Source organism: Prosopis cineraria, unplaced genomic scaffold (genome assembly GCF_029017545.1).
Source record: "Prosopis cineraria cultivar Desert tree isolate PC_DT_omini unplaced genomic scaffold, ASM2901754v1 PC9, whole genome shotgun sequence".
In the NCBI taxonomy this organism is placed as follows: Eukaryota; Viridiplantae; Streptophyta; class Magnoliopsida; order Fabales; family Fabaceae; genus Prosopis; species Prosopis cineraria.
Window position 1 is genome coordinate 18369828 of NW_026555340.1, and position 17618 is coordinate 18387445.

A 17618-nucleotide genomic window follows, 5' to 3' on the forward strand; every position below is an offset into this window, starting at 1 on the left:
CTTGGTGTCGTTTTCATCATTTTTTTTCGAGCTCTACACGTTTATGCAATTATTTTGTTCAAAAAACTCATTTTTTAAACACCCATTATTCAGTTCATTTTCAGTCTTCATGCTCGTCACTGTTGATTGCATGCAAAACGTGTATGGCCATATGAGGAACATTCATATTAACCAAGGAGCATATTAATACATTTATTTTGATAGTGATAATCTTGAGTCAGACAAAGAAGATTGAAGCGTAAACACAATAAGAACATAAGAAAAAACTAAACTTAGAGATTTGCGTGTATGGAGTTAAGCAAATCATTATCAGTTCTTTAAACATAGAAAACACAGCCCAGGAAAGATGAAAGCTCTAATACCAATGAAAGAAAACAGAGGAGGAAAAACATACCTTGAGTCATTAATTCACACGTACGTATGCGAAAATAAAGTTACACCGGTCGAACTTCGTTCGGGTCCACAACAAAGGCACTCTTTGAGAGAAAAACCTTGTAAGGAGAAAAATGAGACTGATGAAAAACTGAGAGCGTTCTGTGTTTCTCTTCATGCAGAGAATCCAAAATCTGAATCGATTGAAACCGCACCCATAACTGCCTCTTATGGGAACGTGCGGCAGTTTCTCCAACCACCCAGGTTTCAAATTCAAAGGTTGGAGAATATTACATTTTAAGGCCCTGAGTAAATTGTATTTTGAACCCAAACATTTTTCATAATTCTCATACGAGCCCCATTCCCCAATTTGGGCTTTTATGTGGGCCTAATCCACCAAGGGTGGATAACCCAACACATCCACTAAGATAATTTAAGAGAGGATTAAGAAGTCATGAACAAGAGGAAACTACCAAAACCTTGCCCAAATTGTCAATTAGACAAGAAAAATTACCGATGAAGCCTTAAACCTTTTGATCCTTCTTCTTCTTTTTCTCCCTCCTACTCCTCTTCCTCCTCCTCTTCCACACACACAATCTCTCTCTCCCTCAATGGTGTGATGACTGAAAATATGCTAATGGAATTGAGAGAGTTGTGGTTACACTACTACAATATAAATTTACAGAAGTGCTTTTTTTAGTCTTAGGAAGCACTTTAAAAGTGCTCCTATATCTAGCACCCCGGAATATACAAGAGTGCTTGTATGTTTAGATACAGAAGTGCTTTTTCCCAAGCACTCTCGTATATGTAAGAATGAAATATGGCCTCAGAAGCATGTATAGGAGTGCTCTTGAAATTAAGGAAAAATATTAACCATGTTTAATAAAATTTTCACTTCCATAGATCTACACCAAATATCTGTCTTCTTTTAATTTGGGCCAAGTAAAAAAAATAATATTTTAGTCTCCTTTTCTGCCCAAAGCCACGTCCTCCAACCCTTTAAAATGGGCTTGGATTAGCATCCCATGAATTTTTAATCTTAGATAGAATTTTGGGCATTTTCTCAGCCTAAATGAATTTATTTCTATAATAAATTACTTTGAAAATTCTTAACCAATAAAATTAGTATTACTCTTCCAAATATTTCTTCGCTGAATACACTAATTTCCTTTAATTCTTCATAAATTTTGGTAATTTTTGTTATTACACTTTAAGACCCAAAACTTTTAAAAATTATATTTTGACCCTAATTGAGCACAACATTTTTCACTTTTGTACTTTTTTAACTCTAGATATTTTTCTCACACTCTCATTATATTTAATTATATAAAATTAGCCTTGAACATTAATAATTACCATTTAATTCTAGATAAGTTATTGCTCTTACTCACTTTCTTCTCTTTCATTTCTTAGCCTAGTTAGTAATTGAGTTATCTAAAAAAAAGTTAAGGATATTCTCTTTGTAATAGTTACCCAAACTTAAGATATCTCTATATTCTAAACTCATCCTCCGTCATCGCCTTCCTAGAAGATTGTCATATACTATGTGACTCAATAACTTTTTTCTAAGTCTGCTACGATCATAAGATATAACTAAGATCTCAAGATCTAACTGCAATTTCACTAAGCCCTATTTGAATCTATTATAATCCATAGGATCTAGGTGCAATCTTTGTCTAAGAGACTTAGGATATAAGGATAAAATTGTCAAATAACCACCTATATTTAGTTTGGCAACTGTATTGATTATTCTTCAAAACTAATTTTAGATACATCTATTACCCCCTAGGCCTATCTATTCCTTTTAGCCTATCTTGAATTCTTCTAAACTATAACTTGCCCATACCTCAATTAAAGACACGTCCTTGATATCTCTTAAAATATTATGCTTTTATTCAAGGAAAACTTTAAAATTATAATTCAGTCCCTGATAACCATTCTATCTTTTTAAGGCAACGTAAGGAGTAGTCTTGATTACTTAGACTTAGTAATTTATTAAATTCTTGCATATTCTTGAGCTGCTGGGCCCAAAATTCAAGACGTTACAATTATTGAGTTTTAATGACCATTATAATATTAATGATTTTAATTTATTTTTAAAATTTCATGTAATAAGAGAAATATTAACAAAAGAAATTAATATTAATTGAGTTACATCAAGAGATTGGACTCTTCCCTATAATACATTGTATATTGTTTATAGAATATTATTAAAAATATCTATAACAATTTTCTTTTGGCCCAGAAAAATATTTATAACAATTGCTACAACTGAAAGAAGTTTGAAAAAATTAAAATTGTTTAAATTAAACCATATATACTTGAGATTGACCATGTCCCAATAGATTAAATGGATTAGTCATATTATTTATTAAGGGTAGAAGGTTGAATTATTTGATTACGAAATTTAATATATGATTTTGCCCCCAAAAAAAAAAACTAGAAAGGTGAAGACTCTTTAATAATTTTATTTTAGACTTCAAAACTTCTTAACACGGCCTTATTTTATGAATAAATAATCCCCGTCAGCAGCTCCATTTTGTTTATAACCAGACATATAGTTATGTTGAAAATTGAGAAACGTCACTCTATCACATGTCACCATGCATATGGAATTTTTTTTATTCAGTAAATTACTCCTTCTGATTTTAAATTTAAGAGTTAAATTTATAAATATTAAGGAAATTAATTAAGTTAATTATTTGTGAAAGATGTATCTTGTTTTATCTAAAATATTTCCAGTTTAATCATTTGCATTGGAAACACCCAATGATGAAAAGCCATTTTAATAAGTGTAATTAATAGAAATAGTTTGAAAAAGAAACTATAAATTTAGGGAAAAAATAGATTGAGGTCTTACATTATTATAAAATTAAAGTAAGCCTTTATAAATATATGAGTTAATGAGCAAATAGGACCCTAAACTATTACTCAAAAATTATCCTGAATCCTGAACTTTTAAAATGTACAAAATAAACTCTAAAATTTTAAATTTAAAGCAAAATAAATCCTAATCATTAACTTTTTAACACCATTATCCACACAAGTACTGTTCAGGATTTATTTTTTCAGAAATTTAATTTCAACTGTTACTGTACCCGTGTGGACAGTAATGGAAAAAAAGTTAACAGTCAGGGTTTATTTTGCTATGAATTTAAAAGTTTAGTATTCATTTTATATATTTTAAGAGTTTAGAGTCTAAAGCAATTTTTAAACAAGAGTTCAGGGTCCTATTTGCTCAGTAACCCTAAATATATAGATCAGAGTGCTATAATTATATTTTAAAATATATTTATTCTCGTATATCCTCTAATTAAGGAATTATTTAAAAAACAACAACAATATAGTGCTTCATCTCCACCCTGGGCTCAGCCTTCCCATCAAGCAGTCACAATCACAATTCACAACCTTCCATAATTCAATATATGCATCTTTATCTCTTTTCTCCTTCTCGTTGAAATAACATATATTTCTATGGTGTATATTATTTATTCACATCTTTTTCATGTACTCACGTGCTCATACAACATTAATATTTAGGGATAATCAAAAAATTTGGTCTCTTAAATTTGACTTAAGTAATTTTTTTTCCAGAAAATTTGATTTAGTTATTAAAGATGAGGAGAGTTATGTGCAACTACATCAAAGTTCATGAGAATTTTATATATTTTAATCTTTAATTTTTATTAACATAATCCCTCATCTTTAGTTTTTTAAAATGTCTTCATTTTTTTTTTCCTTACACTGACATAATTACATTTTTTTCATTAATTATTACGGCTACCATCAACATTTTCATTATCTGTGACAACAAATTTTAATAGTATTACTTTCTCTTCAAACAATAAGGTCCAATTCGGTAATTGAGGCATACTTTAGGGATCAAATTAATAAAAATTAAAAACTTCAGGGACCAAATTGATAACTGAATTAAATTTGAAGAACTAAAACTGTCATTATCCTTGATATTTAATAAACTGAAATCCCTATGCCTCCATTTTATGGTTTTTTATTTATTGTAAAATCATGTTAAAGACTCTATGGTTTCGATTATGTCCTTGAATAAGGTTAAAAGTTTTAACCTTATAAATATGACCATGCTCAAATTTAACTTAATAATATTAAATATCAAATAATAAAATAATTATATATATAGAGGAATCAGTACATCACCATTTGCTTCGAGAAAAATAATGTCTTATCATGTATGTAGATTTACGTTGTGCGCGCGCGTGCACAGATATTAATTTATCAGCATGTGCTTAAATAGGAACATTCCAGATATTCATATATAATCATGTGTGTGTAGGAACAATCACATCCAGCCCCCTCTCAAAGAAATTATCACAAATAAGGATAAGTGTGAAATGAATTATTATTAAAATAGGAACATGATTTTTTTTTTTTTGAATGGAACTTGTTGTTGATCCTTGTTTGTGATAAATTCTCTTGAGAGGGAGCTAAATATAATTCTCCCACATATATAATACTCCTTCGTTAATATTTCATTACATAGACTTATTTCATCATTACCTTTTCTCTTATCTCTATTTAATTTTTGTTCCTCTCTTTTTTAATGTTTTTGGAGATTTATATTGTCGTTTTGACATGAGATATTATTCTTTGCCTTGTTCACAATCTTAAGATATTCCCCTTCCAATCCTTTTAGTACATAATCTTCTCTTTTTTTCTCGAAGAGTACTCTCACACAGTACAAAGTTAAAGACAGAAAAACGCCATCCTTCTGGAAAGCAAAATAAAGATATATCCAACTTCTCAAAAGAATAAATCTTGATTAAGTAATTAATTAATAAGATGCACGAGGAAAAGATATAACTGAGCTGCCACAGTGGTCATCAATATCATCTATCTATCTATGTAGTTCACATAGTTTCAGAGAGATCAGAAAAAGATCATCATGATGACATCGAAGCAGCTGCTGATCAAACCATTAACCCTAAGTGATAGCCAGATCTTGGATCTGGTTTGCAAATTCAACCAAGTTCATGAAACTGGTAGTGAAGAATCGTCGTCGTTCAATGTGCAAGCTCTTTTCAGTGTTGTATCAACCATTATGAATCGCTCACTTATTGGTGATGTTGATACAGGCCACGGCACCACGGTAATATATATATATATATATATATATATACATACATATAACCTCCTTCTTCATCATCTGATATATACATATATGCTTATATTATTAGAGCATTCCTTCTTGTTAGAGCCATGTTTATGGGCCCATCAAGCAAGCTCTTCCTGAGGTTCTGTAATTTTTTTTTTTTTAATGGAGTTTGAAAAACATAGAAGATTTTTGTATAAAAGAATTCTTCGTCTCTTATTTAAAAATAAGTTTGGACTAGCCCTTTTATACAGGTTTTCAAGCTTGACCCCGGAGCCCTGTCAGTTAAAGTCGGATTTTAAAAACACAACTGATTTGAAATATACAGGTTTTATAGGTTTAAGCTCTTAATGATCGGATTAATAGTTCTTATTGACACTTGTGTGTGTGTGTGTGTGTGTGTGTGTGTGTGTGTGTGTTGAGTTGTGATTGTTTTATTATTGTTCATTTATAAACAGATTGAAGAAGATCATCACAAGGCTATGCCAGACAACTTTGAGCCACCGACACGCATGCTCAAGCATATTTCTTGTCAGGTAGTGTATTTTATTGCATATATTTTCACATTCAAGAGAAGATTAATATATAGGCCATGTTTGGTAGCATTGAATTGGTAAGGTGAAAATAAAATCAAAGATGGAATCCTAATTTAAGCATGATTGATATACAAGAGTTGTAATTCTTAAAAATCCTAATTCCACAAAAAATGCTAGAATTTAATGCTATCATATTGACCATGGAATTACTTCAATTCCCTTGAATTCAATTTATGGACCCCACTATCCTCATCTTTTTTATCCATTTATAACAAGATAGGTCTTTTTAATTTTAAAAAAAGAAAAATTTAGTCTTTTCCTATTTTAAGTACATATATAAATTAATATTATATTAGAATTTCATCTTCATACTAAACACACTTTTAAAACTCAATTCTATTCCAATTCTGATTTCAACTCCAATTTTGATTCCGATTCCAATTTCATTAAAAACTCTTCCATCATACCAGACGAGGCCATAGAGTTTTTGGTGGGCCCCACATGTTATGCAAGGCCCACCAAAACACAATAAAATTGAATATTATTATTAGAGAAAATTACAATAAGGACCTGTGAAAGTAATAAAAAATTATTCAGGACCACAAATTTCAGAAATTAAATCTTAGAACTATGATTCTTTTATATAATTAAAATTTATTGTATTTTTTTCAATTGGCTCTTTTTCATCTCCACCATCTTCGTCCTTCCATCACCACTTCTTCTCCACTTTGGTGAATAAAAAAATTAATATAGAAAAAAATGATTTAGTAATTTTGTTTTGAAAATCACGTGTGTTGGTGAATGAAAAAAACTTACATACTTAATATTATATACTTAATATACTTGTTTTTAATTAAATTGAGACATGTAGATCTTTATAGACTATTTATTCTATAATAAATTTTTGTTATTAATTTAATTAACATATTAATATCTGCTTATCATGATTTAATTGAATATAAATATCTTAAATATATAAGATTAAATATATAAATCTTACCCTTAAAAAATTACTTTGTACTGTCAGAAGAATTAATATTAACTTATTTTCAGCGGTATCCAAAAGAAGAATTAATATTAGCTACGGAATGTTGATCCAAAAAACAATAAAAAAAAAAACAAAAACATTAGCTATGGAAATGGTGGCTCGGCTCATTGAGCCGCCCGTTTCTTCTTTACATGGTTTATTAAGCCCATGTTTCTGTCACAAACAAAAGCGCTTTTATGGCCCATCTCCTTCGTAGGCTTAGATGAATTGGACCAGACTACTCCTGGGTAGTGAGTTTTTTACAAAAACAAAATTATTTTATTTTTGAATTTTTATAGGCTTTTCTTCGATTTTTAAATCTTAGAAAAAATTAATGCTATAGTTGTGCAAAAATTTGGATTAATTTCAATTTTAATCTTCATATTTATTTGATATCAATTTCTTTCTACAATTTATATACTTTTTTTGTATTATATTGAATTGTAAAAATGAGTTATACTATTTCTAATTTATAAATGATGGGGTTTACTAAATACCAATTAGTCACACCCGACAAAGTTAAGCAAGTAATTTACTTGAAATATTAATTTACAATATTAGATGAGCAATTAATTTATGAATTCCAATCAATTGAAGGCACTTATGTTCATTAAACTTTTTTTGTAGTTTAAGCGGATGATATAAGTAAATTAATGGGTTAAATATTGCATTGACCCATATACTTTTAGGAGTGTTTTCAGCTATAAACTCATTTTTTGTATAATATTAGATGAAAAAATAATTTATGAATTCCAATCAATTGAAGGCACTTATGTTCATTAAGCCTTTTTGTAGTTTAAGCGGATGATATATGTAAATTAATGGGTTAAATATCATATTGACCCACATACTTTTCGGATTGTTTTAAGCTATAAACTCATTTTTAGTATAATATTCTCCTTTAAATTTTGAAAATAATGCAATGTCGCCCATAATATTAACAAAACTTAATTTTAATTGTTGATTGACTGAAAAATGATAAGGAAAGACTTTAAAAATTATATAAAAGGACAAAACAATTTGTAGACAATAATCCAAAAAATATATAAAAGGATTAAGAAATTTTTATTGGTCCTTTAATTTTCTGTAATTTTTTTATCAATTAATGCTTAAACTTAACATTTGCTAACGACAACAAAGGCTATATAATACCGTTTTGAAATATTAAAAAAAATATTATACCAAAAATGAGTTTAGAAACTTAAACACTTCTTGACCTATAATTTAGAAATCAAGTTATCATTTATCCCTAAGTTAATTCTTTAATAAGTTCATAGCTGTGGGGTGTATAAATATGTCATTAGGTTCACTCAGACACATACCCTAATCAATTTTATAATTCCTTATATCAATGACAATTTTTAGATAATTTGCAAGCATTCTTAAAGTGTCAGCAGTGTTTTGTGAATTGTGAGTTTGTTATTTAAAAATTTTAAATATAATAATACAATAATGGCCTATAATAGATTATTGTATACATTTTATTTCATATTATGCTCGATGATGATCCTTTAATACTTGCTTCCTCTGGCTATTTATATATAAGGTTCTTTTCAAAAATATAAGCTAGTTCAAATTTCTAATTAGAATATCAAATAATGTCTTATTTTTATCCCATTAATTTTAATATCTTTCTCTTGTAACTTGAATATACAAGGTCTCATCTTTAGGTTTTCTTGAAAAAATACAACAATAGGTCCCTATACTTTAATTGTGTTTGGTTTATGTTTCTTTATATATAGTTTTTATTTTGTTGTTCTCAATTCATTTAGTTTTCTATGTTTGTAATATTAGTTCTTATAGTCTTAAAAATATATAAATTTATAGCCTATCTTTTTCTATTTTTAAAAATTATTTTTTGTTTTTGAAAAAAAATAAAAAAACCTATTTGGATAAGTGTTTTTTATTTAACTGTTTTCATTTTTTGTTTTTAAAAACAAAAATATAAAAGCAACTCTAAGTTATTTTTGTTTTATTTTTTTTAAAATATACTACATTTAATTATTAAAAATTATAGTTATCTTGATCAAAGTTTTTATTATTAATCACCATCATTAACTACCTATAATTATCAGTATCAATTTATTTTTTTAATTCTAAAACTATTTTTAATTAACATAGCCAAACTTATTTTTATTTTAAAAATAATTTTAAAAATTGTATTACAATACAGTTTTTGAAAACAAAAAATAAGAATAGAAATCAAATAGGTCTTTAAAGACCATGAGTTAACCTTAACATAGTTAATTTTGCTATAACTCTATTAACCCTTTTTTGTTAATATGGTAAAAATACGCTAACTTGGAAAAAATGTTGACTAGGTGTGATTAAATATAGGGTTAAATAGAAAATTTATCCTAGAAGATTTGCTCTATCTGCAATTGGTATCATTAACTTTTAATTGGTACAATATTATTGTGGGAGTTTCAAAAATAATAAAATGTCACCCATGGCAACGGCTAACTAATAGTGACTTTTTTTTTTAGGATTGAAGGGAAATTTTTCTCCAAAAATTTGTTTAAATGAACAATTGGTGTCATAAACTTCTTATTAGTATAATGTTTTTTTATTATCAACTTTCAAATTAAAACAATGATCCAACAAATTTTATAACCCAAAATATATATAAAAAAAAGATTTCGGGTTGAATTTTACTAAATGCTTCTAAGTCAAAATCTAAGCTAATCTGTGTTGTCCAAAAACAATTATGAACAAATTTATATTTGCTCACGGTTATGTCTGCTCAGGCTTAAACATGCTCAATGGACACGTGTTTGGACTTAAACCTAGGCAAAATAAGGGAAAGTCCTTGAAGTGCTCAAGCTGGGTAAATCTTCTTGTCAAAATCTAGAAATATAAACAATTTTTAAACATTGATAATAGGAGATTTTTCCTTTAATTTGAACATTGATAATCCAAAAACATTGTGCTAATAAAAAGTTTAAGATAACAATTGATGTTTTAAAAAAAACTTTTAGGATAAAATTGTTCTTTAACTCTAATCAGGATTTTTAAACCAACTGTCAATGTTAGTCAAGCATTATCATAGGGTGATATTGTAATATTTTTGAAACTTTTCAGATAATTAATTGTATCAATTAAAAGTTAAGGAGAAAAATAGCTTTCTGTTATATTTGATTTGAACAAAATGTAGATGAATGCGATATTAAGTACACATTAATAAGGGGGTTAACAAAGTTAAATGCACATAAGTACAGTTAATTCTATCAATGCCAACTCGTAGTTTTTATGTGTAGTTAAAACTATATATACGGACTTACATTGTGAACTGATAAAACTAAATAGATTATGAGCAATGAAATAAACCATAAAACCTTTAAAAAAAATCCAAAAGGAAGTCTAAATATAGGAATCTATGGTTGGATTTTTCCCTTTTTCCCCCCCCCCTCATAGTCTAACCATACATGTGCATTCTTTAAAAATTAAGCAAAGAACGATTTATTTTTAGAAAATTAAAATCCAATATCAATTAAACTATCTAAATTACATTTAAACAATTCAAAAATTCTGATAGAAACATCAAACATGAATGTTTCTAACCATATTTATGTTGTTCTTTTGGGGGCAAAACAAAAAACAAAAGATGATCCACACAGCTCATGACGAGAACCACTCATACGCACACGAAACAACAATGTCAATCCTGGAACAGTTAAAACCATATTCATGGGAATCAAAAGCAGTGATAGTTCTGGCAGCATTCTCTTTAGAATATGGCACTTTCTTTCACCTTTCTCAGGTTTCTGGAGAAGACAACCTCGGGAGATCATTGGCATTGTTGTACCATGTTCATGTGTTCCAGAAAAACTTGAGATCAGCCACTGGCTCTGATTACAACCACATCGTCGAGAATGCTTTTGAAACTGTGAAGAGAATCATTGAGTTGCAGAGTTTGCTCAATGAAGGTCATGAAGAAGAGTCTGTTCCTTCTTTGACAGAGGCCAAGCATGAATTCCCTGTCTTTGTTTATTGGGTTGTTCTCACCATTGTTGCTTGTGCTCTTCATTTTAAGTTCCTCTTGGGTCACCGGTAAGTACCTTTGCTTTGATTATGTTTTATTTGAACTTAACTTTATTAATCCCTATATTTGTACTTAATCTTGTCTTTATCTCTTACAATAATTTTGTTTAAGCCAAATATAAAATAAAGCTCTTTTTCATCCTTTCTTTTTATTTTTTTATAGTATTTCCTTTTATTCTTAATCACACTTTATCAATTTATTTTGGATAAAAGAACAAATTGATCTCTAAGCTATAAGTCCCATACAACCGTGATTCAATCTAGCAACTACTATTCATAAAAGTTAACTTTGAGTGTTAGTTGATAAGAAAATAATATAAAAGAATTTCAAAAATTAAAAAAAAATTATCAATAAAATTTCCTTATTTTTTTCTTTTTTTGGGTCCTTGTTTGTAATTTTTTAATTCTTTACTATAATGTTTTAGTTTTTTTATTTTTGAGATTATTTTTTGATTAACTAACTGTTAAAGATAAGTTTTGTTAATGACAAAGGCCAAATTGTACGACTTTCAAATGTTAAATGGGAATATTGTATAAAAATAAATTTAGAGTTTTAAATGCTTCTAGACTTATAATTCAATGATCAATTTTCTCTTTTATCCATTTATTTTGATATGAGCATATATATATATATATTTATTTATTTATTTATTTATTTATCATGTCAGTAAAAGGGGGTTAGCAAAGTTACCGTGAAATTAATTTTGTTAGTTCCAAAATTAATTGGACCAATGTTATAGACTGATTATAACTAAAAGAACCGAAAACAATAAAATAAAATTATAAGAACCGAAAACAATAAAATAAAATTATATATAGTTTAGGAACCAAATTATATGGATTCCCCTACATATGTGTGTGTATTATCCTCGTACACTCGATTTTATTTCAATATCCCAAGTGAAGTGAAAAATGTTTAACATATCACACTAGACATGTTTCTTTTAAGATAGTTTGAATGGTGTGGCCAAGTTTGACCCATGAATGATGCATGTTGTTATAGATTGACTACAGACCTTCAAGTTGGTTGATTTTCTTTTTTTCTTTTTTGCTCTGTCATTTCACAATTTGTGATTGCAATTTTTTTTTAATTAAATTCAGGGAGGCCAAATATAATTTATCATATATTAGCTGCACGATTTTCGCGGCTCTAAGCAAAATAAAGGCGCTTCTAGGAAGGATAAGAAAGGAGATAGGTTATATTCTTATCACAACTAAAATTTATGTTCTTTGATTTTTTTTAATTAAATTCAATTTTGTTCAAATTTCCTCGCCCTTTTTTATTAAATATAAATTTTTATTTGGACACATATTTTTATTCATACATCTATTTATCACTTTGGTTCTTTTTCTTCTGCTTTAATTGCAGACCACGTATATGGGAGCCCGGAAAGTTCGAAAGGATTATTTGATATTTCAATTGAAGATTTAGATATTTGGGAGTAAATCTTCTATAGCTAATATTCATGAATTTGTATGAAATTCTGTAAAATATTTTATTCTATTTTGTTACTTTTTATAAAATAATAAAAAATTTCTCTTTATTTTTTAAACAATAAATTTAATGAAATTCTTAAATTCAAAGAAACCATTCCCATATTTCATAATCCCACTAACGATGAGACAACGCCAGAAATACTCAACAATCAATTTTTGGTTCGCTTGGAAGGAATTTGATTAAAAAAACAATAAAGCAAAAAGGAAATATTGAGGATGAGAACTCGAAGGGGAATGATAAATGAGTTTTTCAAACATTCATTTAAATTTTAACAATAACTTATTTTTAACTGATATAAATTTTATTTGGCAGTTCTTAATTGCTATTTTTTTATTTACAAGTCATGTAAAGAAGTTAACAAATAAAAATAAAAAATAGGTAGACTCAACCTTTGAGCTCGACCCTTAAAAGCTTAGATCCTTTAATTCAATTTTCAAAAAAAAAATAGTTAATTTTTGAAGCCTAGCCATTATTTTAAATGTTCAGGGCCAGCAATGCAAGCCCGTTTTATTTCTTTAAAAAAAATTAATAAAATAAATAAATACCAATCTAGATATAGAATATTGATTAAGTTTTACAATGAAGATAAAAATCTTTAATCCAGATTAACTTTATCAAATTCAATAAATAGAATTTTATCATAGAGTACAACATTAATCAAACACTAAAAAGTAAACCTTACAAAGTAATCATTTTTAAGAAATTAACAAAAAATACATTAATATTGTGTTGAAATAAATGGCAAAAACAACTAACATCAATCATTTTGATAACATAATACTTGAACCATCTAGGCTTAGAGTTTGGTAGGCCACCCAAACTCAAGTCCTTTTTTAAGGGCTGGCCCCTAAAGCTAGAGCTAAAAATCAGGACGAACCTAACCCTTAAGAGTTCAAATCCTAAAGCTCGATTATCTAAAATTTGACCTAATTTTAAAGCCTGGCTCTTATTTAAAGGGCTCATGACTCGGCCTTTAAGCTCTTTTTCTCAAAAAAAATTCCAACCTTAAATTTAAACAGAATATTCTAAAATTTAACATAAAACAAATCAAAGTCTTATATAAAATTAAATATAAAATTCAACAAAGATTTAAAAATTTAAATTTAAGATGAAGAACCTAAATATTTCTCATCATCATCGAAAAATAAAATATTAGATCCCTTAAATGTAAGTCCACTTGTTGAAAATAAAAGTGAAGATTTAATGTCAATTACCTTTATAATTTGTTCATCATCACCTACAATAAATATTAATTAAATTGTATCATTATTAATCAAATATATGTATGTATGTGTATATATATAAGATAACTAGGCTTATCAAGGTTTGGAGGGCTGCTTGGGCTCGAACTCTTTTTCACAGGGCTTATTAGGGCTAGGCCTTCAAATTCGATTACCTTAAAAAAAATTAATTTCTCAAGCCAAACCTTTATTTAAATAGGGCCTTTAGACTCAATCTTTCAAACCTGGTTTTTATTTTCGGCTCTACCCAAAGCCCTATTGCTAAGAAAAATTTTAATTTTTCAAGCCTAAATTCTTATTTAAACATGGCCTCTAAGCAAGGCCAAGTAATGTTAAGCTATAATTCATATTCTCTTTTTTCATTTCTCTTAAGGGTACTTTTGGTCGTTTAACCAAGAAAAATTATCTCATTTCAATTCTCTTACCCTGAAGTGAAATTTCATATTTAATCAAGCGTCATTTATAATAATGCCACATCCATGGTCTGACAATAAAAATTGTCCTATTTTTTTATGAGCACAAAGTGTAGATCTTGCCGAGAGATTTTCTTGGGGTATGAACGAACAAAGAGTGCAAATCTTTCCCGATAAGCGGAGGATGTGGCGTGGGGCCCACACCAAAATATTAATAAGTACCCAACTCACACAATTTCACAAATCATTTCCCGCGCGTGAGCGAGCCTTCTTCTTCTCTCCTCTGTTTCGCACGGCAGCGCCATTTTTAAAAGCTTAGAGCTCTTCAGAGCTTGATTCGGTGCTCATAATCATTACTAATTTCCAAATACTCTTCATAAAAATTATTCTGTGCGAGGAGAGCTTTCAAAAGATATAAATATTAAGGACAGCATGTTTTAGGATATCAAGGTTCGAACCAAGTGTTGACTTTCACTAATGCAAGCCTATAACATTATTAAGGTAAGTGAATACTTAAATATAATCAGTTTAGTTTATTGAATAAAATCAAATTTTTATAAATGAGTATGTAAAGATTGAGCTTGGGGATAAAAAAATAGATTTTGATTTTTAGAGTTGGTAATTATTACTAGCTTTGATAATTGGTAATGACTAACTTAAAAATAATTATTAGAAATTGATTGGAAGGTTGAATTATAAGGTTGAGTGATTTTTCTAATTTTAGATGAATTAATGCGATTTTTTTGGGTGTTTTTGGTAAGCAATTTGCACATTATTTGGCTAGGAAATTATTTCGATTATAAACTTTAGTTGATAAGAATTTTATGTTTAACTTTTCATGATTATTGTATTTATTTCATGTTATTTTTAAGTACTCAGTATTTTTACCCCTGGAAGGAACTTTTTGGAATAATAGTGAAAATTAAAATTTGAAAGCTTGTTAAAAGTTTAGTAAGTAATTTGTGGATGAATAAAAGTTTATGAGATGTTTGGAATTGTAAAATTTATCAATAAACTTGGATTAAACTTCCAAGAGAATGATTGAGAATTTATTTTCAGGTTTTGATTATTAATTGATGATTTGATTAAATTTTTTGGATCGAAGAATAATTAGATTGTTTTTAGATATTTAAAAATAAAAATTGAGACTTGAAAAGTTGTATAAGAAAACAAATTCTTTGGTTTCTAGACTAGATGAAGCTAGAAGAATAATTTATTAGTGAAGGAGGATTATTTGGATTAAATTTGGTTGAAAATTGATTGAATTTGAGAATAGAATAAATTTAGAGCTTAATTCAAGAATTTGTAAATTTTAAAATATGCTATGTTAATTAGTGGATTAATTAGGAATTTAATTGATGTTGTCATTATTAAATATTGTAGATTGAATTATTATATGACAGTTGAATTTGTGCACATGTGCGGATTAATTTGAGCTTTTAGAAGAGGTAATATTGAATTTTTTTTTAATTAGGATATCTATTTTTTATTAACACACACATGAATGCTTGGGAATGTTGTTCTGCCCATAGGGCTTGTTTAGTTTTTGTTGAGGATGTTTGAAACTTTCTAGCATGCTTGTGTTTATTTAAAAATTCATTATGTAGTAGCTTGTTTCCTTTAAATCATGCTAATGACTATTATACAATTGATTTAAAAAGTTGACGATTTGACTTGATTTCTTTTTTTGCCATGACTATGTACTTTTATTGTGAAATGTAATATTTGTTTTATGTGATGTAAAAGAGGTAATAAGAATGACTAGTGCTATTTCTTTGTTTGGGACTAATGATTGATTATTTATGCCACTTGATATACCTCTACTAAGTACTTAGTGGTTAGCTTTTTTTGTAATTCCCTATCACCTTGATTTAGGTATCGAGATAATGGACACTTTTTTCAAGGAAGGGAGTTCTACTCTATTGACAATATACTTTTGACTGACTGTACCCATAGTTTAGGCTCTAACTAGCAATAATAAAGTGCTAAAGGATGAGATACAAGGGTGTGCTCAAAATAAATATCACTTGATTTAATTGTTGATTGTTGTGAAACTATTTTTTATTATGAAAAGCTAGCATTTTCTTGTTTTAGAAATAGATTGCGAAAGAATTGTGAAAATGTAAGTATATGTATCTAAAGATGATTTGTGAACTAATTCTTGATTGATATGTTGGTATATGTTAGAATAATTAATTGTTACTGAAACATTAAATCTCACATGTTATCTCTTATTATTTTTAGGTGAGTTGTCCGATAGTATTATCAAGAAGGCACTAAAGAAGTGAACTATTAGCTTCTTATCTCTCATTTTGGTGTCACACCCCAATATTAAAGGTATGATTGGCATAAAATATGAAATAACCACATATTCCATAAGCCTTGATCAGCCAAGGGTTAAGCTAAAATATCAATATTTAAGTTATATATAATAACGAGTTTTGTAAAATTTTAAACATTTTGTAAAAATTTCAGCAAAATCTACATTGAAAATTGAACCCCTTGAAATTTCTAAAATACAAAAATCTATCAACCAATCTAGGAAATTGCATACCAACAAAATAAAATTAGAACCTAGTTACGGTATATGTGGAACACTAAGTTACAATCATATAATATACATTTTATCACTAAAAGAGATAATTGTAGTGTGCTTCCTCCTTCCAAGAGAAAAAGTGAGACCTCTTAAAGATCTGTAGGAGGCTTAGGGTCCACTACAATATCTGAAACCAAAAATTTTTGATGAGTAGCGTTCCAATTAAAATTTTAATTTAAAAAAATTATGAAGATAGTAACTAATAATTTTAGTTTAAAATGATTAAATGGAAAAATGAAGCATATATTTAAACCAATAATAAAAAAATAAATTTTCTCAATAATACAATCATGAAATTAAATAATGCTAACAAAACAATGTAAATTTATCAAACTTTGTACTGCTTATAGAATCTAAAAATTTCAAATAATGATATAATTAGGTAGAATGCTTTTAGAGAATTGATATAAAAATGGTAAATTTTACTTTAAATTGGGGAGGGCTTTATCAGAACGTATAACAAGCATGAATATACAATCCATGAGGGTAAATAACCAATCAAGCGTGGACACACAGTCTATAAGGGTAAGTAACTAATTAAGCAAGACTAAAAACCATGAAACAAGCATAGTAGGAGCCACGAATCAAGGCACAAGGCCTATGAAAACAAGGGCGAGTACAATGCTCATGAATTACTATCCCTCCAATCCATGTGCGTTGGCCTTCACATAGAGCTAAGACCTCCCATAAATACCCTGTTAGCTATGTATACCATAGCGTACCAAGGACTAATAGAACTACCATTAGTATCCAGCATTATGAACTCAGT

General features: G+C 28.1%; 1 protein-coding gene across 3 annotated transcripts; it reads left to right on the plus strand.

Annotated features, from left to right (window-relative positions):
• Positions 1–5219: 5219 nt before the first annotated feature.
• On the plus strand, positions 5220–12567 carry LOC129321081 (protein SIEVE ELEMENT OCCLUSION B-like). 3 transcript variants are annotated; one of them, XM_054966810.1, is made up of 5 exons: positions 5220–5494; positions 5956–6033; positions 10821–11110; positions 12203–12297; positions 12471–12567. In XM_054966810.1, the coding sequence occupies exons 1-5, from the start codon at positions 5291–5293 to the stop codon at positions 12545–12547; spliced, it is 744 nt and encodes a 247-aa protein (XP_054822785.1). In that variant the 5' UTR covers positions 5220–5290; the 3' UTR covers positions 12548–12567. The 3 variants fall into 3 exon arrangements, with proteins under 3 accessions (XP_054822785.1, XP_054822783.1, XP_054822784.1); XM_054966808.1 differs by having other exon boundaries at positions 5221–5494; positions 10665–11110; XM_054966809.1 differs by lacking the exon at positions 12203–12297 and having other exon boundaries at positions 5221–5494; positions 10665–11110; positions 12471–12549.
• Positions 12568–17618: the final 5051 nt, after the last annotated feature.

What these genes read in the sequence shown, in the direction of transcription:
- LOC129321081 (XM_054966808.1), top strand. Translation starts at nt 5,291, where the DNA reads ATGATGACATCGAAGCAGCTGCTGATCAAACCATTAACCCTAAGTGAT. An exon ending in ATACAGGCCACGGCACCACG is followed by an intron (nt 5,495 to 5,955) that starts GTAATATATATA and finishes ATTTATAAACAG; the next exon opens with ATTGAAGAAGATCATCACAA. An exon ending in AAGTTCCTCTTGGGTCACCG is followed by an intron (nt 11,111 to 12,202) that starts GTAAGTACCTTT and finishes AATTAAATTCAG; the next exon opens with GGAGGCCAAATATAATTTAT.